This window comes from Vespa crabro, chromosome 23, assembly GCF_910589235.1.
Source record: "Vespa crabro chromosome 23, iyVesCrab1.2, whole genome shotgun sequence".
Taxonomy (NCBI): Eukaryota; Metazoa; Arthropoda; class Insecta; order Hymenoptera; family Vespidae; genus Vespa; species Vespa crabro.
Window position 1 is genome coordinate 3,288,703 of NC_060977.1, and position 24,167 is coordinate 3,312,869.

Genomic DNA, 24,167 nt, shown 5'->3' on the forward strand with positions numbered 1-24,167 from the left:
TATACTCGAATCGCGAGGAGGATAATATTCGGTGCTATGTTAACGTAAATTTCATTATTTCGTCAGTCGAAAGAGAGAAAGGGAAAGATACATAGAGATAAAGAAAGAGAAAGAAAGAGAGAGAGAGAGAGAGAGAGAGAGAGAGAGAGAGAGTGAAAGAAAGAGAGAAAGAGAGAGAGAGGAAGAGAGAAACGATGTAATCGGTAGGAGGATTACGTCGTCGTCCTCGCATAGTCCTTCTCGTTAAGACGTTCGCGCCTCTTAATGGTCAAGAGTGTACGTGCAACGGGTTTATGCGAAGGGGGACGCCATACATGGCGCGGAAGCGCGTGGAGTTTTGCTCGTAAAATATGATGCGTATCTTCTTATTAAGAGTAAATTGTATCCTCATTACCTCCTGCGAGCTTCTTCGTACCTCTTGCATAGAATCGAAAGAGTAAGAGAAAGAGAGAGAGAGAGAGAGAGCGAGAGAGAGATAAAGAGAGAATGAGAGAGAAAAAGATAGACGATGAAAGAGCAGTTCGCCGTTTCACGACGCAATGCAATGAGATATTTTCGTTTTGTTTAGTCCCGATAGGGTGGTAAAACCAATCAAGACGGTCTTACCGACAAAAAGATGATATTATAAATATATATATATATATATATATATATATATATATATATAAATATATATATATATATTTGTATGTATGTATATGCGTAAATATATAGTATACTATATATAGGGTGAACGTTTATGTATATGTTCGATAACCAACACGTATATTAAACGGCAAATCGAAATGGCATTTATCGCGAGGTACGACTTCTATACTGGATTAAATTTATCTCGTGGTTCTTCCGGTATCGTCGGACATGCTCTCGGAATTATGCTCCGAGTATTATTAACGCCTAACCATCGTTCTTATTTTTTTTCTTTTTTTTTTTTTTCTTTCTTTGTTCTTTTTCTTTCCCTCTTTTATTCCATTCTCTCTTTCTTTTCCCTTCGTATATTTTTTTCTCTCTTTTAACGATTGATATATATATATATATATATATTTTTTTTTTTTAATCGATTATTATCTATTATTACTATTATTGTTGTTGTTGTTGTGTTGTTGTCGTTGTTGTTACTAATATATCGCGCAAACACATTCGAGATAGAAGGAAATTAATTATGTTATTTATTATTATATTCGATGAGACATGTTACATAAAAGTTTTGGATTTAATTTTATTAAATTTGAATTAATCTTTACTAAGATCATTTTGATAGATATACAACAATGCGGGATTGTTTCGTTCTAACAGTATTGTATTATTTATCCGCGCTATGTTCTTATCTTTTCAGGATAAGCTTTTATACTTCCCGGTGTAATAAATCTTATTCGTTTCTTCGAAGCCGAAAGTATAACGTGTAGAGGATAACTTCTTGAAAAGAGAGAAAAAAATAAATCAAAAAAAAAAAGAAAAAAGAAAAAGAAAAAAAAAGAAGAGGAAGAAAAGAAAGGAAAGAAAGTAATTTCGAATGAAATCTTTGATTGAACTTTGTTGTGCTGTAAAGAAAAAAAAAAGAAGAAAAAAAAAGAAAAAAGAAAAAAAGAGAGATAAAAAGAAAAAGAAGAAGCACTCGAGAATGATTCTATTACAACCCCTTTCGCTTTTCGATGATTCGATAAAAGAAGGAGGAGAAGAAAAAAAACAAAACAAAAAACAAAAAAAAGAGATCGAAGAGAAAAACGAAAGAGAACCGAAGAAACGTTTCGTGAATCGATTGGACTCGCTTTCGAGATCCTCGCGAGTATCGCTTTATTGAATTCTACGAGAAAAATACGATACGATTCGATACGATATGTACGAACGAAAAACCCTGATGATAAAGAAGACGAATTTAATTAGCGACTTAAGACCAGAGATTACGAAGATTTCATTGAGTATTATTAAAGCATTGCGCAAAAAAAAAAAAGAAAAGAAAAGGAGAAGAAAAAGAATAATTTAAAGCTGAAAAGAAAGGATAATGATAAAACGAAGAAAGGAAAAGAAAAGAAAAAGAAAGGAAAGGAAAGGAAAAAAAAAGAAGAAATAATAAAAAGGAACACAAGCAATGACGGCATTTATGGTGTACGAACCGACCCCGACCGTATGATTTACGCAGTTAGATGAGAGTAAATTTTAACGCCTGCCAGTTAATGTCCCCGCATTCCAACATGACTACTATAATTTATCTTACATAACTTAAGCCCCACGAAATGTCGCAGACTCTCTCGTTCAGCGGCGCATGCCGGAGCGAACATTTCGAATAAAAAAGAGAACTTTACGTTATGCTTACGTGCGTGCTTATGTGAGTACGTGAGTACACGTGCATGCATGAGTAAATGCGTGAGTGCATGCGTAAGTTGCCTGAGTGCGTGCGCGTGCCAAATGGGGAATGCAATTTATTCGTTTATTTTGTAACGGTTTATATCCTACCTTTTACAAAAAAAAAAAAAAAAAAGAAAAAAAAGGAAAAAAAAGAAAAGAAGAAATGGGGAAAAAAAGAAAAAAATAGAAAAAAAAGTTCGATATGCAATAGTTATTTGTAAAGATCTTTTGACGGAAGTAACGGTTCTGTTGATCGAAAATCGACACCCGCAGTAGAAAGACAGCGATTAGGTATCCGAAACATGCCGATAAGGTGGGAGGTTGGTTGTTGCCAACTTGTAAGCCTCCATCGAAGTGTATTGTATTGTATTGTACGGTGGATATGTACGAGAAAGAGGGCGTGTAATAGTCCTATTTATCTCTAGCAAAGTAGCACCGATTAGAGAAAGACAGAGACAGAGACAGAAACAGAGAGAGGAAGAGAGAGAGAGAGAGAGAGAGATTATAGTTGTAGTCATTTCTAAAACGATTTCTGTGTTAACGTTGAATACTGAATGAGAAAAATCATATACGTAGATACACGTACACGCACAAATTGTTATGAGATATATATATATATAGATCGTTAATAGTAAAAATTTGAATGAAAAGTTCTACGATAATTTTAAGAATGAAATTTTGCATTCTTTCTCGAGCTAATTTTTTTTATTTTTCATTTCCTTTTCAAATCGTTAAACTACGAATTATAAGAAATTTTAGATCTCAACTTTTATTAATTTATTAAGAATATAATATTTGGATCAATAGAAATTATTTTACTGAATATTGAATTTAGTCATTTTAAAAGAACATAAAGATGCTATAGTGATTAAATCGACAATAGGATAAATAAATCGAAAATAATATCGAATTATTATTTGATTTTAACAAAAAGAAAAAAAGAAAAGAGAAAGAATGTACGATCAGATATGATTAGAGTATACGAGTATTTTATTCATCGACGAAAGTTTCTTTTTTTTTCTTTTTTTTTTTTTTTTTTGTTTTCTTTCCATTTCTTTTCCTTTTTTTTTTTTCCCATCGAGAAACACAACGACACGAAATCGATTTACTTTCGAACAATAATAATATAAGAGTGTCGCGTTTGAACGGTGCGGTGCGTCGAATTAAGTTTCACGTTAGAAGAGAATCGATCGGCATTATCGATTATTCGGCTCGGTGAGCTCTAGTCGCGCCGGACGCCATTCTCGACTGGTAGATTTTATCGACGACGAAAACTCCGCCGTCCATAAATCTCGACTCGTCGCACACGCTCAGCGAACTTCTCTCTCTCTTTCTCTCTCTCTCTCTATCTATCTCTTTCTCTCTCTTTCTCTCTCTCTCTTTCTCTCTCTCTCTCTCTCTCATACGACTCTTGCGAACTGTTTCTCAGGGCTTCGCTGATTCTTACGGTACACACATCCTAGTCGTGGCGCCTATCCTTAGCTGAAGAACTGCAAGAGAAGGATATCTCTTGCTGAGGGCCAACGGACAGCCATTGACCGATTGCGAGCTGTCAATTTTGCGTGTAACTTGACAGCGTTTGCCTTTGTGTCATCACGAGATTCGATCTTTCGAGTTTCTTCGAATAGCGATGGCTTTGAGATACCAATATAAAATATTTGTTCATGAAAATCAATCGTATTTTTTAATTCTTCGATTGAAATTAATTTAAATGGATCGTTCTATTTAATCGTAATTAAAAATAACATCGTCTTTTAATATCATTAAAATTGTTCGGAAGCTTTTGTCTTGAAGCCGATTGATAATAATCAAAATTTTTTTTCTTTTCCCTTTTTTTTTTTTATATTTTATATTTATTTATATTATTATACGATTCATATAACAATAATTATTCTCGATAAATATTTTCTTAAGATCATACATTGAAAGATCTTTTCTAGGATTTTTAATTTTTCAAATATGAAATCTTCATTTGTTAACTTTACTTATTAATTCATAATGATCGTTTAAATTAAAACATTATATCTTGGTATATACATGATTTTAATATCGCGATATCTGGAAAAAAAATTCGTGATATGTATTTTACGAATTGTTTGTTAATATCAGAATTGATCATTCCTTTGGTTTTCATTTTTTTCTTTTTTTTTTTATTTTTTCTTCTTCCTTTTTTTTTCTTTCATTTCCTTTTCGACGAACATCGACTTGAATCGAACGTTTTCGCGATTAGTTCTTATCCATCGCTGACAAAATGTCGGTGGATGGATCCCTGTGCCTTTTGCGTACCGAGAAAGATCATTCCGACGGTCCTCGTCCATTGATACACGTCATACGTAAAGACGCGTGACTGAAGCGAGCGAGAGATGTACCTGAGAGGAACGCATGTACGTACATACGTCAGATTGGAATTTGCTTCGAGGGACGAGTAATAGATCCTTCGATTTTTTTTTCTTTTCTTCGTTTTTTTTCTCGCATTCTACAGCGATCTATCTCAAAGATATTTCTTCCTTTGTTTTTTTCCTTTCTTTTTTTCCTTTCTTTCTTCTTTTTTTTAATTTTTTTTATATTTTTCTTTTTTTTTTTTCATTTATTTTTATCGACAACAGAAAATCTATCTAATCGAATCTCAAAAGATAATCTCGAAGTATTATTTCTATTTATTTCATTCTTTATGATTGGACGAGAGTTAAAAAATGTCCCGCCTTTGTTTTTCTTTTTTTTTTTTTTTCTTGTGGATTTTTAATGTAAAGATTTTTATTCATAGATATTTAAAAAAAAGAATATTTTTTTTCTTTAAAAAAAAAAAAAAAGAAATTTTATCTTATAATAGTCAAGAAGTTTGAAAAGCTTACGAAGGGGAAAATACGATATTTTCTCGTTCGAAAAGAAAAATAGGAATCGATTTATTTTCTCCCTTGAAAAATTGAAAGACATTTTTTCTATAGGATAATAAAAAGCAACCGATCGAATCTCAATTCATTCTCAAATATTATTTCTATTAAAAACAAAAAAAAAAAAATAAAACGTATTCTTCTTCTTTTTTTTTTTAAGAATATCAAAAAAATTGAATTGAAAAGAAAATAAATTGAAGACAAGAATTAATACGATACATCTGACAACCCCTTGAAAAAAACTACAAGGAACACTTTTCTGATAAATAATAATAATAATAATAATAAAAAAAAAAAAGTAATAATAATAATAAAAAAAAAAAAGTAATAATAATAATAATAAATCTCCTTCGAAAGTATTTTGCGTGAGATCCGACGATTTGAAAGGATAATTGAGCGAGAGAAGGGCGAAAGAGAGAAAAAAAAAGAGAAAAGGGGAAAAAAAAAAGAAGAAGCAGAAGAAGTAATAAAAAACAAAGGAGAGAAAAAAATAAATAAATAAATGAGCCAAAAAAAAAAAAAAAAGAAAAAAGAAAAAGGGAAAAAGGAAAAAGAAGAAGGAAGAAAAGAGAAAAATGTCGAGGAGAAAAAGTATCGAAGATAAAAATTGAGCCCTCAGATATATCTCCACCCTTGAGAGGACAATAAACGTATGCTTCTCGCAAACGGTAAAACGGTTGAGATAGAAAGTATCATACACCCACTAGGTTGGCAGGGGCAAAACTAACTTTGAGCGATAGAGAATCGCGGCGGTGGCTGCACGTTCCTAACAGAGTAAGTGAGTAAGAGAATAAGAGAGAGAGAGAAAGAGAGAGAGAGAGAGAAAGAGAGAGAGAGAGAGAGAGAGAGAGAGAAAGAGAGAGAAAGAGAGTGTGGGCGAGCGAGCTCGTAGCAAACGCGCATCGACCGAGCCATTAATCCTAACCGTAGGCTAGTGGCGTAGACACGAGGCGAAACAAACCCCCTTGTCCGCGACCTATAGTGAGATGGTATCGAGCAACGATCGAGTGCGAAAAATCGACTTGGCCGATCGAATAAATCGTAGCCAAGTCGAACGAGCCCAAGAGAGAATCTCCTTCTTCGGTGGAGACCGATTCCTCGACGAAACGGCGCCAGACGAACGTCTCAGTTTCATTCCCCTGTGTCCTCCTCCTCCTCCTCCTCCTCCTCCTCCTCTTCCTCCTCGCCGCTTCAGTTCTCCTATCCTAACGTCCTGTCTTTTTAAACCCTTTACAGTTCTACAGTACTACTATCTTCGAACGTTCGAACTAACTCGACGTCTCATTTCTAAAGATGTCCAGAATGAAAGGAAGAAAAGGAAGAAAGAGAAAATATAAATAAATCCTTTCTATTCTTTTCTTTTCTCAAAGTAAATCTAATCGAATTTTTGTAATTATTTTTTTTTCTTTTTTTTCTTTTTTTTTTTTTTTATCGATAATCGAGTTTTCTATTAATTCGAATTCATTTTGTTTTCTTTTTGTTTGCTCTTCTTCTTCTTTTTTTTTTTCTTTCTTTCTTGTCGTACTTTAATAACTTTTCTCTTTTGATTTTATTGATTTTATCAACTTCTTCTTCTTCTTCTTCTTCTTCTTCTTCCTTTTTTTTCTCTTTCTTCTTGTTCCTTCGGGGGGGTTTTCTTTTCTTTTAAATAAATAAATAAATGTTACAAAAATGAACAAAAAAAAAAAAGAAAAAAAATTAATCTCAACCGTATGACATATCTCGATAGGATTGATTAAAAAAAAAAAAAGAAAGAAAGAAAGAAAAAGAAAGAAGAAAAAAGAAGAACAAGAAAGAAAAAAAGAAAAGAAAAGACGCGAAACAGAAAAAACAAAATAAAAAAAACAAAAAGAAAAGAAGGAAGATAAAAGGAAGAGGAATGAAAAAATTAATAATTATAATAAAAGTTTGCAAGTGCACAGGTGTTCGATCGTATCTGTTAGAGGTTGTCAGGTGGGGTGGTTTCCACTTGGCGTAAAAGTGTCACGTGAAAGGGAGATGAGCCGCAACCGATTCTCCTCTTTCGTGGAGCGAAAATTCGGGTCTCGGCAGCCCTCGGAGCTAAGCGATCGTGTTCCTGGTTCGACGTCCTTTCATTCTCGTCAGTACTGTGAATGTAGAACGATAAAATGAGCCTCGTCCCAAAACTCAAACGAGGCGGCATCGTAAAACTGACGTTTCGGGGAAGATGCATCGTTACGGATGGAGTTCGGAAGGAGTCTCTTTATCGATGAAATAAAAGTGACTCGATGAAACCGTACGATCGTTGCTCACTCCAATGAATTCAGGCTACGAAATTTGCTCTTTTTTCTCTTTTCTTTTTCTCTTTTTTTTTTTTTTCCCTCTTTTTTTATTTGACATTCTGTGTATGTCTGTCTTGTCTGTTTGTCCATTTATCTCTGAGTGTGTGTGTGAATATGGAGCCATAGTCCTTAATACAATTATTTTATTTTATTAGAAACGCACAAAGTTGACCTAATAGGAACAATTGCTTTTTCATCCATATTTTTTTCTAAAGATTTTATATGTATATGTATTACTCATTTAAATTATTTAGTTAAAATTTATAAATAAGTTTCATTGTAAACATGGGATTTATTGATCAGGGTTTTAACAAATCAAGTAAATATTATAACAATAATAATAATAATAATAATAGTGTAAACGTATTCAATGTCAAAAACTTCGTCAATATTTTCTACTTAAACAAACAATATTATATTCGATATCTTCAACCAGAGATTGAATTGAAAATTCCGACATAACTTATCGATCAATTCAATATATACATAATATTAGAAATAATATTAGAAAGTCAATATATACATAATATTAGAAAACACTAAAGGAATAGATAAGTGAGTATACACACACGCACACACACTCACATAGCCATATATTTATATATATATATATATACTTTTGCGTGAGTACAATATCAAATGGGATTAACCAGAGAATTATTTTCTCTTTCTAAAAACAAGAAGACAAAAAAAAGAAAGTAGAAAATAAAAAAACATTTACATGTCCCGCGCCTATCGTAGAGAAAAATAAATCAATACATTGATCGATATAGCTCGTTTATCGCTTTATTTATACCGCTTAGATTTCCTTCAATCGTGAGGCGCAGAAAAAGAAAAAGAAAAAAAAAAAGAAAGAAAAAAGAAAAGAGAAATGAAATTATTTATCAAAATTCGAAATAACGTTTACCACGTTACGTCATCCCTTTCCTACCTATACCGTTCCACGAAACGATTCCTCTCTTTCATCGAGTGAGTAGGTGAACAGCGTTATATGCCCGGAGTGACGCTCGTTTCTAAGGAACACACATCGTCCTGATCCTAGTCATAGTCTGTGGTCCTAGTCCTAGTCATAGTTCTAGTCATAGTCCTAGTCATAGTCATAGTAATAGCCGTAGTCATAGTCATAGTCGTTGTACTCCTCTCACCAACTATAAGAGAGACACACCGGGGAGATTCGCCCGGCGGGAGGCTCGTAAAGCGCGAACAACTTGGATAAGTAGGTAAATTCGCGATTTACTGCTTTCTCAGAAAGTCCATTCTATCGATGCCCTCGGCCGATCCCGCAATAATCGGACGTCTTACGTGTCCCATAAGCGCGATAAGATCGTTTTGCGAGTCGTGGAGAGGCAAGGGGAAGAAGGTTGCGGAGGCTAGGCGCGTGAGAAGATGCAGCACGCGGAAGCAGACGGGAGAAACAAGAAAGAGACAGATAGACATACAGAATGAGAGAGAAAGAGAGAGAGAGGGAGAAAGAGAAATATATATATATATATATATATATATATATATTGAGGAAGAGAGAGAGAGAATGAGAGAGATAGTGTATAAGTGAGTAAGAGAGATAGATAGATAGCTAGAGAGAAAGAGAGAGAGAGAGAGAGGGAGAGAGAAAAGGAAAGACTGTACGTGTCACGAAGGAACCTAAATACTTGGTCGTCCGTTAGGCGTGCGCAGTCCTCTTCTACGTGGCGTGTAAACACGCTTCCCCGTGCAAAGACGCACGCGCGGAGTAGGTGAGATAAAACGCAGGGTCGCCACGTTCGTAGCGGGGTCACGACACCTTCGTTGCGTTTGCAATGGCGCACGGAACTACTTCTTCGCACCTGTACCTACTCCTCTCTCGCGATATATACTTCTCTCTCTCGTTCTCTCTCGTTCTCTCTCGTTCTATCTATCCATCTTTCTCTCTATCTTCCTCTCTCCTTTTCTTTCTTCTCTCTCGTTTCTTCTCTTCGTCTTCTCCGAAAGCTCTTCTTCGACTATGCCTGTTTGAGTTCTCTCGAGCTAGCTTAACACGGCCCAGTGACCCGTATAACCTATGCTCTGCTTATGATCGAAGAGATTTCAGTGTATCTCTGCCCTGGTGTATCTTTCCCTTTAACGGGATGCCTCTCGCGCTCTCAAACGATTCGCTTCCTTCTACAAGACCTTCCTACGAAGGTCTTTCTTCTTCTTCTTCTTCTTCTTCTTCTTCTTCTACAACTACTACTACTATTTCTTCTATTTGTACTTCTATTCCTTCTTCATTTTCTTATTCTTATTCTTGTTCTTCTTATTCTACTTCTTACTCCTCTTATTCCTCGTCGAGTATCTCCCCCCCCTCTTTTTCTATTCCGCTTTCCTTCTTACTCTTCTTCTCTGATAGCTTCTATGCCAACGGAACGATCGGTGGTAACGATACAAACGGTGATTTGATAGCGATCAAGCGTGATGACGTTAGGTAGGAGAATCTACGACATAACTATGTAAAGATAGACAAGAGTTATTATAGTTATATATATATATATATGTATATGAAATCGAATCGTTAAATAATAACATTATTATAGTTATATATATATATATATATGACTTGTTATAGTTATACGTATATATGCATTCAAATTGGAAAATAATAATTATTAATTTAGATATTAATTAATTTGGATATTATTGATAGATTTTTTGTGGTTACGTTTGTGCACAATTTTTTTTCCTTTTTTTTTTCTTTTCTTTTCTTTCTTTTTTTTTTCTTTTTGCTTTTTTTTCAATTTTTTATTATATACATTATATTGATCGAGCAAATTGTACAGAAACAAAACGTACGTGGCCAACTGTTTTAATAATAATAATAATAATAATAATAATAATAATAATAATAATAGAGTCTTTTCGCTTTGACGTTTTTATAATGTCGACGTAAAAAAAAAAGAAAAAGAAAATTAGTAACGTTAATGTGTAAATCTCGGTGAATTCTCTATGGTCACGTTTATTCACATCTTTTTCTAAATTTTTTTTTTTTTTTCTATACATTATTATTGATCGAATAAATCGTATAGAAACAAGATGTTTCTCTTTTCACTATTACATTTAAATTTGCAGATCTGTTTGAAGAAACGTCGACGTCGATCTTGATGAATTTTCAAATGTTTCATGTCTATGCTTATACGTCTAATCTTTTATCTAAACATTATTAATAAACTAAATCTCATAGAAACGAAGTTTACGTGACTAACGATTGTTTTATAAAAAAAAAAAAAAAAAAAAAAAAATATTTAATAACAAAATCCTTTTTTATTTTCATGTTTTTTACTCCAATTAAAATATAGTTTACACTTACAGATTACAATAGTAATCTGTTTGTAGAATGAATGAACTTATCATCTGGTCGATAAAGATATTAGAGATAGCATATAACAATGATATGATTCGTCATTGGTCAATAATGTGATAGATACTATAGTTTGTTCTATCACGTGCTAAGATAAACACTCTAGAGTGATAGTTCAATAATGTATTAAGATAGATACTACGAATGATCGAATATATAATCAGCTAAGATAAATAAATAAATACTTTGAGATTATCGAATAATAAAATTTGTTAAGATAAATACTACAAATAATGTATTAATATATGTATATATGTACGATCTATATGTGTGTGTGTGTATATATATGTATGTATGTACGATAAATCATTAAATTGTTCAATTGAGAGAATCAGAAACTTTGCCTGATGAGAATCATTACGAAAATATTTTTTTTTTTTTTTTTTTTATTCTTCGACTCTTTCGAATATTTAATATTAAACACTTGACGAGAGATCGTTTACTTAAGTTATATAGTAAGAGACTCGATCTCACGTGTTTAAAGATACATAGATATTATTATCTGAATGGAAAAATAATCAAGGGAGAAATCGTTCTTTTGAATTCGCATCGAAACAAAAAGATATAGATAGATAAATAGATAGATAGATAGATAGATAGATAGATAAACAGACAAATCAATAGTTAGATAAATAGAAAGAGATAGTGAAATATATATAGAACAGATTTACTTCGAATCAAGACGGATCTTGATCTGTTTAAAAATAAATATTATTTATAAATAAATTAAGGAGATAATATTAGGTGACTAATATTAGTAGACTAATTAAGAGGCTAATATCCTGAAGAAAAAAAAAGAACAAAAGGTAAATAAAAGAATCAACAATGACAACAACAACAACAACAAAAATTATAATAATAATAATAATAATGATAATGATGATGATGATGATGATGATGATAAAAGAAAAAAATTAATAAAACGAAGACAGAGTAATATCGAAGAGAAAAGAAAGAGGAAAGAAGAAAGAAAGAAAATGGAAAAAAAAAGAGAAAAAGAAAAAAATAGAAAAAGAAAAAAAAAATGTATTTCTCGTTCGCGCAAACATTCTCGTGCATTAAGTTTACGGTCTTTGCTGATATTCGATCGCGAACACGCTTAACTCGGCCCAGTGACCCGAATAACCCGTGGTTTGCTTATGATTCAAGCGGTTTCCATCTTTCTCCTCTCCTCTTCTCTTCTCTCATCTCTGTCAAGCCTGCGGGCGAGGAGGCACCGCTTTTCGTTTGCACCGCTCGTTATTTCGCACGGCTTGCTCGACGTCGACGAAGTTTGTGTCCCCTCTCTCTCTCTCTCTCTCTCTCTCTTTCTCTGTCTGTCTCTCTTTGGCTCTCTCACTCTTTGGGTTAGCAGCTCCCGTTAATTATACGAGCGTACATCTCGTTCGTTGCCGGACCCCAGAAAAATGTCAGTAGGCCCTGGTTTCGACGACGAATCATTAATCACTACGATCATGCCAGTCGTCGAACCGATCTAATTATCCTCATTCTGGACCTCCCTCTTAAGTTTTTTTTATGTTTTATCTTAGTACTATTATATCATGTGATAGTTTGGTTCCGGTCGCCGATCGAACGAAATTTTAACGTTCAATATATATATATATATATATATATATATATATATATATATATATATATATATATATATATATATATATATATATACATGTACGAGGTGTCCAAAATGTATCGGAACAAACTTATACAATATTATTTATTAAATTACAAATTTATTAAATTACTGAGATCAAATGGATTGAGAAAAAAGTTCATATTAACATTTGTCTTCAATAATGCTTTATTAACGCCTTTGAATTTCTATTTATGGGATCACACAAAAAATCCCATATGATTTATAAAAATATGATAGAAACGGAGGATGAATTTATGGGAATGTATTCAAAATATATTTATCATTATTTCTAATGTTAATCGAAATATTTGAATATTTTAATTTAGGCAATTATTAATTCGACGAATGAGGAAAAAGCCTGAATTCTTGTAGGAAGAAGGAATTTTCGAAGATCTCTTATAATTGGCACAATAAAATATAAATATTTTTTAAAAGGATATGTCTTTTCGATAAAACATTTTCGGTCATATGTTTATATAAATATTTTTCATTCATTTGATCTCATTATAATACGTAGTATAAATTTCGTTCTATACTTTTTAGACATCCTATATATTCGTGCAATAGATATTTTTTCTAGATTTCTTATGCAATCTACATTTTATTATTCTTGTGCAATAGATACTTTTCCATTAGATATTTATTCGATCGGTATTTGCATTAATTAATGATATTATTATTTTGCAAAGATAAAAATGATCGATATTATGGTATGCACATATGATAATATTTTTTTGATCGGTTTGTAAATAATTAAACTTCTACGGTTGCGTAATTTGTATTACCTATTTGATATTTCATCATAAGTATTAACTATTTATATATATATATATATATATTATACATTCTTTATTATTTATTTAATAATAAATTTTTAATAAATAACATTCCATTGAAATTATGTTTGTCAGGTATTGTCGTGGCTTTGCAAGAAAGGGGAGGACGTATTGTCAAAACACGCACAGCACTCGGCGACAACGCTAACGGCAGCACGTCATCACGAGAGAGAATTCGAAAAGTTTTATTTTACGTCGATGGTGAGTACAATTTCGGTAAAATATTTCTGGCAAAAGATTCCAATCGTTCTGAGGGCTCGTTAATGGAAACGAAAGGTAGGATAAACCTTCGGGGGGGCCTTCGAAGTTACCCTTCTCCTCCTTCTCCTCTTTCTTTTCGTTCTCTCTCTCTCTCTCTCTCTCTCTCTCTCTCTCTTTCTCTAAGAGAGAGAAGACGAGATTTCACTTTTTTCACGTCCCATTGAGCCGCTCGTCACGCTTCGATACGAAAGAAATTTCGCTGCTGAGCGAGAAGCAATGATGAGAGGGAAGAAAAGAGATAAAGAGAGAAAGAAAGAGAAGGAGAAAGAAAGAAAGAGATTGCTTGCTTGCAATAACTTCGAAATAATAAAGGAATCCATTGTGTCGAAGAGAGCACCTTCCCCACCCCCGCCCCTTTGCCAAGAATCACGCTGAGTTTGAGGGACTTGTCCCTCTTGTCTTTTCTCTCCGTTAGCCGCAACCTCGAGAAGAGAGAGAGAGAGAGAGTGAGAAAGGAGGAAAGAAGGAAAGAGAAAAAGAGAGAGAGAGTGATGAAAAAGGGACGTAAAAAAAGGAAAGAAAAAAAAAGGGACTTTCGTTGTGCGACTTTAAAGAATCTTTTAAAGGATATTACGACCGACCTTTTTTTTTTTTTTTTTTAAGTGAGAGGGAGAGAGAGAGTCCTCCGAAAGAGGGAAAAAATGGATATAAAAAGAAAACAAAAAAGGAAAGATTGATAGATATTTAGAAATTAGAAGCGAACTTTTAGAATGTGTTTTTGATTTACAAGAGAGGGATATCGTTTTTCTTTTGATTGTAAATTTTAATTGTAAATTTTAATTGTAAATTTTAATTGTAAATTTTAATTGTAAATTTTAATTGTAAATTTTAATTGTAATTGTTATCTTGTAATCGTAAATTTTAAAGGGATGATAATAATTCTTTTAAAATTATGTTATATATGTTCGCGAACGTAACAAATCGTTTCTACATTATTGAGAATTTGCTTACCGAGTTATCGGCGTTACAGGAACACTATATTACCGACATATCTAATACGGATTAGAACTCGGTCGGTAATAAGATTCTTTTTCTTTTCTTTTCTTATTTTCGTATTACCTTTCTCTCTCTCTCTCTCTCTCTCTCTCTCTTTCTCTCCATTATTACAGGATATAATAAAATGTTTCCAATTTATGAATTATTCACGAGGTTCTTCTATATATTCTTATGGTTTTAATGAAAAAAATGTTTGGTCGTAAAACCGATCATCGATCGATTTCCGCTCGATCGGTAAGTCGATCGGGGAGAGATCGTTCGTGTGCTGCCATCTAAGAACTTCCGATACAACTACTTACTAAACTCATCGGATAATATCGACTCTAAGAAAATTGAAACGAACGGTAGGAGTTATAGTAGTTACGTTAATGATAGCCATTATTTTGTTCCTGGCGAATCCAGGTTGTTTAATCGAGCCTCAATGGAATCTCATCGATCTTTTGTAATAGCTGCGATCGAATCGCAGCCATTAATTTAAAGAGTCCGATTCCGAGTGAAGTTCTGTAATTAGAGGCGTATACGTCGGAGAAACTCGTGGTAATCGCGATAGAGAGTAGTCGATTAACGCGTTTCGGATCGCTAAGCGAAACTTGTTTCCTTCGTTGAATTACCAAAGTGAATACCAATGTCTCTTCTTATCAATCAATGGTACGACTCTGTGTCCGTTTCCTTTGTTCGATAAGATATCGGTAACGGTACGTACCGATATTCACCAACTTATCGAACTTCTTTCTCTTTGATCGTATAACACTGACAATTAGTAGAAACTCATTGTAATGGATTTTTTTTCTTTTTTTACGATCCTTTCTACTTCTATTTTCAAATCGATGGATATCTTTTTTCTCTTTTTTTATTTATTTATTTATTTTTTTTTTTATAACGTATCTTATCAATTAAATTCTGAGAAGAAATTTATGTATTTATATATGATTTTTTTTTTTTTTTTTTTAATTTGTACGATCAATTATTTTGTATTATCAATGAAAATAAAATTATTATTATTCCGAACGATTGAATATAATAAGAAATTATTATCATCAATTCTTTTTAATGCTTAATACGATTAATATAATATTGTAATAATAGAGTATAATATAGGTATAAATAATATTAAATGGGGTATGAAGAATTTATACTTAAATCGCTTGGAAACTTTCTTATGTGCGCGATTAAATCAATTTAATCGAAATATTTAATTATCGATGAAAATAAAATTATAATAGATATATATATATATATATATATATAGAAGAAAAAGTATCTAACGATAATATCCAAGGAAACTTTTACGATGTCTTTAATTATTTTTTAAACAATAAATGATGCTGAATAAAATATAAGAAAATCGTATCGAAGTGATTTTAAAAAATTTTTTTATGCACAAGAATATATGAATTAAAACGAAATGTTTAATTGTCAATTAAAATGACGTTAAATTATAAAATCGTATGAGAAAAAAGAAAATAATTATTATTAAATTATAGGAAACATTAATGATCTATATTTTTGCTTAAGCAATAGATTAACGATGTTACTCGATCTATATTACTCGATGAAATGCGTGAGAAATTCATTTGGAAATTAGTTCAAAAATTTGACATATAATGCACACATACATATAAATACACGCAAGAAATATATGCGAAAAGTTTGCTACAATAGAAACCGACATTCCATCGGGAATTCTTTTTTTTTTTCCTTTTCCTTTACCATATAATCGAACTTTCTCCTGTTATCCATGCTTTTGCTCGACGAGTTCACACTGACGTTATGGTGAAACGCCGAGAGGAAGACGTTCGTTATAGAGAATCGATCGACATTTACTATCATAATAATGATCGGTGATTGAGATTATTTAAAAAGTTAACCGAGTGAACGGTACTTACTTTTATCCGATGAATTTTAATTGATCACGTTCGGCTCACTTCGATTGAAGTCTTAACATTTTCATTTTTTTTCTCTTCTTCTTCTCCTTTTTTTTTTTTTTTTTTTTTACATCTTTTCTTTTCCCATATTACAGCTCATTAAGTCAATTCATGATGTTATCATAATCGTTATCGATAATTTTATTACAACGATAAGCGATGTAAAATTATCTTCGTTGGAAATAGTCTTTTTCTTTTTTTTTTTTTTGTTTTTTTTTCGAAATAATTACCCATACGATGTTTCCGCTAAACAATGTGTCTTATAAAATAGTTTTATTTAAATTCGCAAAAAAAATTTCACTCGTTCACTCGATCGTAATGACACATTGAAAAAAGGAGACACTTTTTTTCCGTTTCCTTTCCTTTCTTTTCTTTTTTCTTTTCTTTCTTTCTTTTTCTTTTTTTTTCTTTTTTCTGAAAACGTTCGAGTAATGTACACGAGTACATCGTAGTAGTTAGGCATATACCTTGACCCAATTGTTATCTTTATTGAGAGAAGTGAAGTAGTAGTAGTAGTAGTAGTAGTAGTAGTAGTAGTAGTAGTAGTAGATGAAGAAGAAGAAGAAGATAATGTGGAAAGTGATCGAATCCTTTAAAGTACAAAACGGTGTTGTTCGTCCATTTTTTTTTTTGCCTTGTCCTTTTTTCTCTCTTTGTTTTTTTCTTTTCTTCTTTTTATTTTTATATTTTTTTTTTTTTTTTTTTTAAACCAATCTCAGAAAATCGTCAAGGCATCGTTACGCTCGAGAAACCGAAATACTTTGTTACGTGTATTTAGTTACTTAAATGCGTTCCTCGTTCCGGTAACCCAATTATCCAGGACGAGTCCAAAATGGTAAGGAAATCACGTGTTGAATAAAAACGAGATGGTGTCGTTTGACTTTATAGATGCCGAATAGCTGACGCGTTGGGATGACCGTAAAATCACGCACAGGAAATCACGCGTTGCTTATGAAAGTCCGTCGTACTTACGTACATATATATTACCATCGAACGAACTAACACACGCGCACTTTTTTTTAAATCGATATATACCGATGAATGAGAAAAAAGAAAAATAATAATAATAATAATAAATAAATGAATAACGATTCATTTTTATCTAGAAGAAAAAAAAAACCAAAATAGAACAAAAAAATAGTTAACGAAAAAACGTTTATCCGTTTTTTTTTTTTTTTTTTTTTTATATATATATCTGTTAATAGGTCAATTAGATAATATTAAATCAACGAAATATTCCCTTTATCTATGAATACGATAAATAAGTATATAATTATTAGATCGTCGATGGAAAATCTTTTTTCTTCTTCTTGTTTTCTTTTTTTTTTTCTGTCGCTGTGCGTATCCATTGATAAAAACGGATAGATTAATAATATTTAATCTGTGACGTACGTGTATAATACGAATAATTTTTCAATCGTTGATGGATAATCTTAAAAAGGGTGAAGAGTGATGGGTTGATAAGGGTAAATAAATAAAAAAAAAAAAAGTCCGATTATCTCGAAACTTCCCGTCGTTGAGTTTAGTTCGTCTCTCTCTCTCTCTCTCTCTCTCTCTCTCTCTGTATCGTAAAATTTCGTAAGGCAAATGATTATTGCCAAATAACGAAAAGTAAACGATCCTTGATAAGGAAAAAAAAAAAAAGGAAGAAAAAAGAAGAGAAGGAGGGGAAAAAAAATTAGAAAAAAAGAAAAGATACATTACGCAAAATTTAGAAACTTTCGCTTTTGTTTATCTTAAGGAACATCGTATTAATAATATCCTTTAAAATAAGGATAACGAATAGACATGGTTACGTCCGGTTACGGCTGAGGTTTCCTCGATGCCATCTCGGCTTCGTGTTTGACGCGTGTCATGAATTATGATCGGGAAATCATTTCAAAATAGCGCTTGCAAAACTATGACGGGTCTCGTTCGACAAGAGATTGTTATGCTCGTTGACTCGATCCACACATACATATGTACATTAATATATATATATACATACGTTGATACTCGTATCATATGATGGTAGTGGTAGAAATAGTGGGTGGTGGAGGAGGGCAAGGGGTAAACATGGACACGACTTTCCATTATAATCGTTCGTTCGATGATAACTCGAAACAATGACGGATAAGACCTTAATGCGCCTCTATACGAATTAGAATGATATAGATATCAACATTCGAAGTTTAAAGAACGAATTAAGGATTAAGATTATTTGCAAGTTTTTTCTTTTGATATTTTCCTTAGAAAGATTAAGAATAGAAGTCAATTGATTTCTATTTGTTCTTTTTTGTTTTTCTTTTTTCTTTCTTTTTTTTACTCATAATTCGAAAGAAAGATGAAAGAAATTTGCCAAAATTTATCAATTCATGGAATGAACTTTGTAAAATTTTATTTTAATTTATATATATATATATATATATATATATAAATAATTTTAAAAGTTTCAATTATTGATATAAGTAAAAATAATTGCAAGTGAATTTTCTAAACTATACCATTGGTCACACGGTGTATAGAGAATATTATTCATGGTATGCGAAATGGCAGTTGTGCGAAGAAGAGTAGACTCATTTAGTAGACCCTATATTTTATTAGGCGCCTTCCCTTCCTGATGTCGTCTATCATAATGGGACTGTCCAGCCGCGTGAAAAGGCTTAATCGTCTAATCTCGCGATCCACCCCACGCATTACACCCACTTAACGCTCGATAGATTTATCCGGGCAAAAGGAAGATACCACCCTTCAACAAATGAAACATCTGTCGTATAGTTGAGAACATATAACGCCTTCGATTAATCGAACATTGCAATCTCCGACGGAACACATCAGAAACAGGCTGTTTCTAATCTCAATCAAAAAGAAAAAAAATATATATATATATATATTTATGTATATATAAACATTGTGTGTGTTTGTGTATGTCTGTGTGTATTTGTATATGTATTAATACTAACGTATATATGTTTCAATATTTTTAATAATTATAAAAAGAAAAAAAAAACAAAAGAAAAAGAAGAAGTTAAAGAGAAAAAAATCTCCATAAACTGATTTTCACGTTACATCTTATCAGATTACATAGTAATCACATACAACTTACTTACTCATTAACTTCGATACTCTAATCGGTAAATTTGCACGGCTATAAAAGTTTCATGTGACCTTGAAGACTCGCTAAAATTTTTACGCGAGTCTAATGCATTATGTAACGCAGCCATTGGCATAAAGCCTCTTTCAAACTGAAATATCTTAGACTAGGAGAGACAAGAAACCATAAAGTAATATAATCGTCAAGAAAAATCAATCGTGAAAGATGATCGAAGTAAACGACGATTTAAAAAATTCTTTCAACTGATAATCATTTATTTAAATAATCAATTATTCTATCTCAAATCTATTAAAATATTAAAATTAATTGTTCTGTTTTCTTTTTAATTTTCTTCTTCTTCTTCTTCTTCTTTTCTTTTTTTTCTTTTTTTTTTTTTCATTTTTATTTTCAAATCGTCCAATCTTAACTCGTAAAATTTAACTCGTTAAGCCCGATTGCAAGCTCAAATATTGTCGAAATTAAAATTGAGAATTAAATTGCATTAGTTAAATCACTTTTTGAGTTCCCTATCCTTTCGTAGTTTTGGTTGGCAACCTGTGCAATATTAAAAGGAATATAAAATTAAAGAGAAAGAGAGAAAGAAAAGGAAAGGAAAGGCAACGTCCGAGAGCGAAGGTCGTCTTAGGGACGACGAGCCTTCTAAACGATTGAACCTCCTTCCTGTTCCACTAACGAGTCTCCACCGGTAATAGTAGTTTTACGTTCTACTTCGAAGGAATCGATTAACCCACATATCTCGAAGCAAGATGCATCGAACCAGCTCGTCTTATCTCTCTCTCCCTCCTTCTCTCTCTCTCTCTCTCTCTCTCTCTCTCTTTCTCGTTTTCTGTCTGTGTCTATTTTTTATACACACACATGCATATATATATATATATATATATATATACACATACATGCACCCACATACACATAGGTACATATATACGCAAACAAGCTTAAACGTATATACATACATACATATATATATAGGTATATACGTACGTAAGTATATATACGTGTACATGCGCATACATACACACGATATGCACATGCACATAAATACATACATATTTTTCTTATACATCCTTTTTTCCCAACGCTTACATGCATCCTCTAACTTCAAAGCGACAATGCGTAATACTAATTCACATCCGTTTTCGTTCCACCTTCTTTTTAACTTACCCATCTCAATAACGTAACATCGGGCGTGAACATACATTAGATATTGCATGTACGATCGATCGTTTAAAATGAATAAATTAAACTGTACTATAGCTTGTTGTAGTTCCTTCACGATCATCTATTTATCGAGAACGATTGAGATCCCCATTGAAAGAAAAGAAAAAAAAACAGAGAGAGAGAGAGAGAGAGAGAGAAGAGAAAAAAAGAAAATTACAGTTCATTTAGATAAAACAGTGAGAAAGAATGGGAGAAACTTGAACTTGTTCTAACGAGAAAGATTACGGTTACATACTTGTTTAATGGTTCTGTAAATCAATTCGTTTTTTCAATTTTTTTTTTTATAAATATAATTTATATATATATATAATCATAATTCTAACATTAATATTCTTAACAATTAATTTCTTGATTAAAAAAATTGATAAAACATTTCGAAAATTTTGATATACGATCGTGTGACTTTAAAGTTGTACGACATTGAGAGATACTTAAATGAAATCTCCTTTACGAGCTAAAATCGATTTTTCAATATGAAAAAAGTTTCATAGAAAACTATCAAATACTACTACTATCGACAAATATTTTCGTGGAAGGCAAAGCAAATAAAGTTTTAATGAAAAAAGCTCGATCACTTGTAGATTGAAATTCAGATTTATTTTCAGAACAATTTAATGGCGATACGTATGATCTCGTTAAATCATCTAATCGTCGATCATTTAATGATTCCTAAAGATAATTAATTTGGATAAATTGGAAACATTGTAACGAATGAAATTAATGTTTATTCGTATTTAAATAAATTCGATAGACAGACTGTTCGATATTTTATGACAAAAAATAAGTCTAATGAAAAATTATAAAATTTTATTACCCTTTGATATACGTAAATAATATCTTATTAAAACAAGGCAAAAGTATACTTTTAAATGAAAAAAAAAAAAAAAAAAAAAAGAAAAAAGAAAAAATAAGAACACTTAGATCTACTTTGAAACGATATAAATTATCTCGTTATATACCTAAATGATGGTTCATTCGTAAAGATAGTTCATTTAGATAAATTAGAAACATTGCTACGAATAAAATTATCATTATTCCTTATTTATCAAATCTTTCGTTTACGTTTATAGTATACGTAAATAGAGTGTAATTTTTATTTATTATCCAATTAATCCATTGGGTCGATATTTTTCACGAGAATTATTAAATCGAAGCGGAAATAAATTTTTAATTGAAAAAAAAAAAAAGAAAAAAATAAGAAAAGAATAAAAACCCGGTCATTTGAACAATTGAAATTCAAATACACTTTGAGATCTACTTTGAGTCTACGTCAATTATCTCGTAATATCGTCTAATTATGAACTCTTAAAAATATTTCTCATTCATATTAAATTGAAAAGATTTTAACGAATATAATAATGAATTATATCTATAAGTATTTATTAAATTTTCCATTCGTCTTTATAATAAAACTTTTATAATTTACATTTATATTTCACATAAATACAATGTTATTATTTATTAATCAATCAATCCCATTGTGCTATGATCAGAGTCGAATAAGAGGAGATTACAAAAGAAAAAAAAAAGAAAAAACAAAAAAAAAAGGAAGAAAATAGAAAGAATTAAAAAAAAAAAAATTAAATTAAAAATAAAAAAGGAAAAAGGAATAAATTTTTACCAAAGAAAAAATATGAACACTTTGAGATGACGTTAATGGTGTCATTCAATCGGATCAGCAATGACGATAAGACGACGATAAGAGGACAGGATATTTATCCGGTCGAGGTGTGTCCAAGATGGAATGTCATCTACCTGGGCGGACTTACCAACATAATACAAGCATTTAAGCATTTTGTAAAGGTGCCTTACGGTATCGACATACTTGATCTAAGGAATACATATGTTTAAAAAAATCTTTATAAGCTAAGTCTGAGGACGCGCGCGCGTCCTGCATGAAAAATTAAGTGAGTTAGCCTCATGATTATATACATATGTATATATATATATATATATCTATCCATATACATACATACATACATACATATATACATATATATATATATATATATACCTTCGTAAAACTATATCGATGATCGTATAAAACGCATGTACCTGCTTCGCTTAGAAATGAGTGGAAAATGTAACTGTACCTCCGAATCGTTTTCGGACGATGTCATTGTTTCTCGATCGAGTTCATACATCGATTTCTCGTAGATTTCGATTGTAAACTTTTTTCTTTTTTTTTTTTTTCAAACTTTTTTATAACTTTGTATTGATCCTTTTAACATCGAAACCATTTCTATTGATTCTATTGATTCTAATGATAATAAAAGAGAGAAAGGGAGAAAGAGAGAAAAAAAAAAGATTGATGGTACTTTTTTTTTCTTCAATCAATCGTTAAATCGTCAGTAACGTTGTAAAAATATGTTAAAAATTCGATCGTTAAAGTGTTATACTTGAGTTTTCTATACATCCGCGATAATGTTGGAAAAATAGGGGCTCGCGTTACGCTCTTCTACGCGCACTCTCTTCAACAAAATTGCTGACCTTCTAGCACGGATATTCTCCATTAACGAAATAAAAACAAATATATATATATATATATATATATATATAAAATTTAATAATTTATGATAATTAATTTTAATTAGTAATGTTAATTCATTTAAATGTATATAAATATATGTAGATATATATATATATATATATATATATATATATGTGAGTGCGTGTGTAATTGTGTAAGTAAATGTAAATGTAATGTTGTAAATGTAAATTTGTTTAATGGATTCACTTAAATGGATTATAAACGACGAATTTATAAATCTTCTTACGATTATTAAATATTACGTCATATACTTTTTTTGAAAAGGTTGATTAAACTCTAATCGTAATCGAATTGCCATGTAACGAATATGTAATTTATGTGTGTGTACACTTACAATGGCATAGTTTCGATGAAAGTGCCTTGTTATTCGTTTCTTAGCTCGCATGAGATTCTAAAGCTAATTCTAAGCACCTTATTAACCGATTAAGGTGCGCCGTCGACTTCTTTTTTTCAAATCATTATAAAACCTCCATAACATCATGTAACTTTCAAGTAATAGAAATGATCCTTCTTTCTTTCTCTCTTTCTTTCTTTCTTTTTTTCTTTCTTTCTTTCTTTCTTTACCGATGAAATTAATTATAAATACATGGTATAAATTATACCTCATTAATTAGCAAACATTAATACTTCATATATGTAATATTATACTAAACTATATTTAGTATAATCTATGTTACATTAATATAATAAATATAGATATATAACTGTATAGTAAGTATAGATATATAATTTTGATACTTTCGACA

The 24,167-nt window shown here is 31.3% G+C and overlaps 1 protein-coding gene across 4 annotated transcripts in view; it reads left to right on the plus strand.

Annotated features, from left to right (window-relative positions):
• LOC124432083 (puratrophin-1-like) overlaps window positions 1-24,167 on the plus strand; it is a 338,073-nt gene that overhangs the window by 267,927 nt on the left and 45,979 nt on the right. For all 4 annotated transcript variants that reach the window (XM_046980634.1, XM_046980635.1, XM_046980636.1 and 1 more), the window contains one exon: window positions 13,452-13,577. In XM_046980634.1, the coding sequence (XP_046836590.1) occupies window positions 13,452-13,577 (126 nt within the window). The remainder of the gene's footprint in view (window positions 1-13,451; window positions 13,578-24,167) is intronic.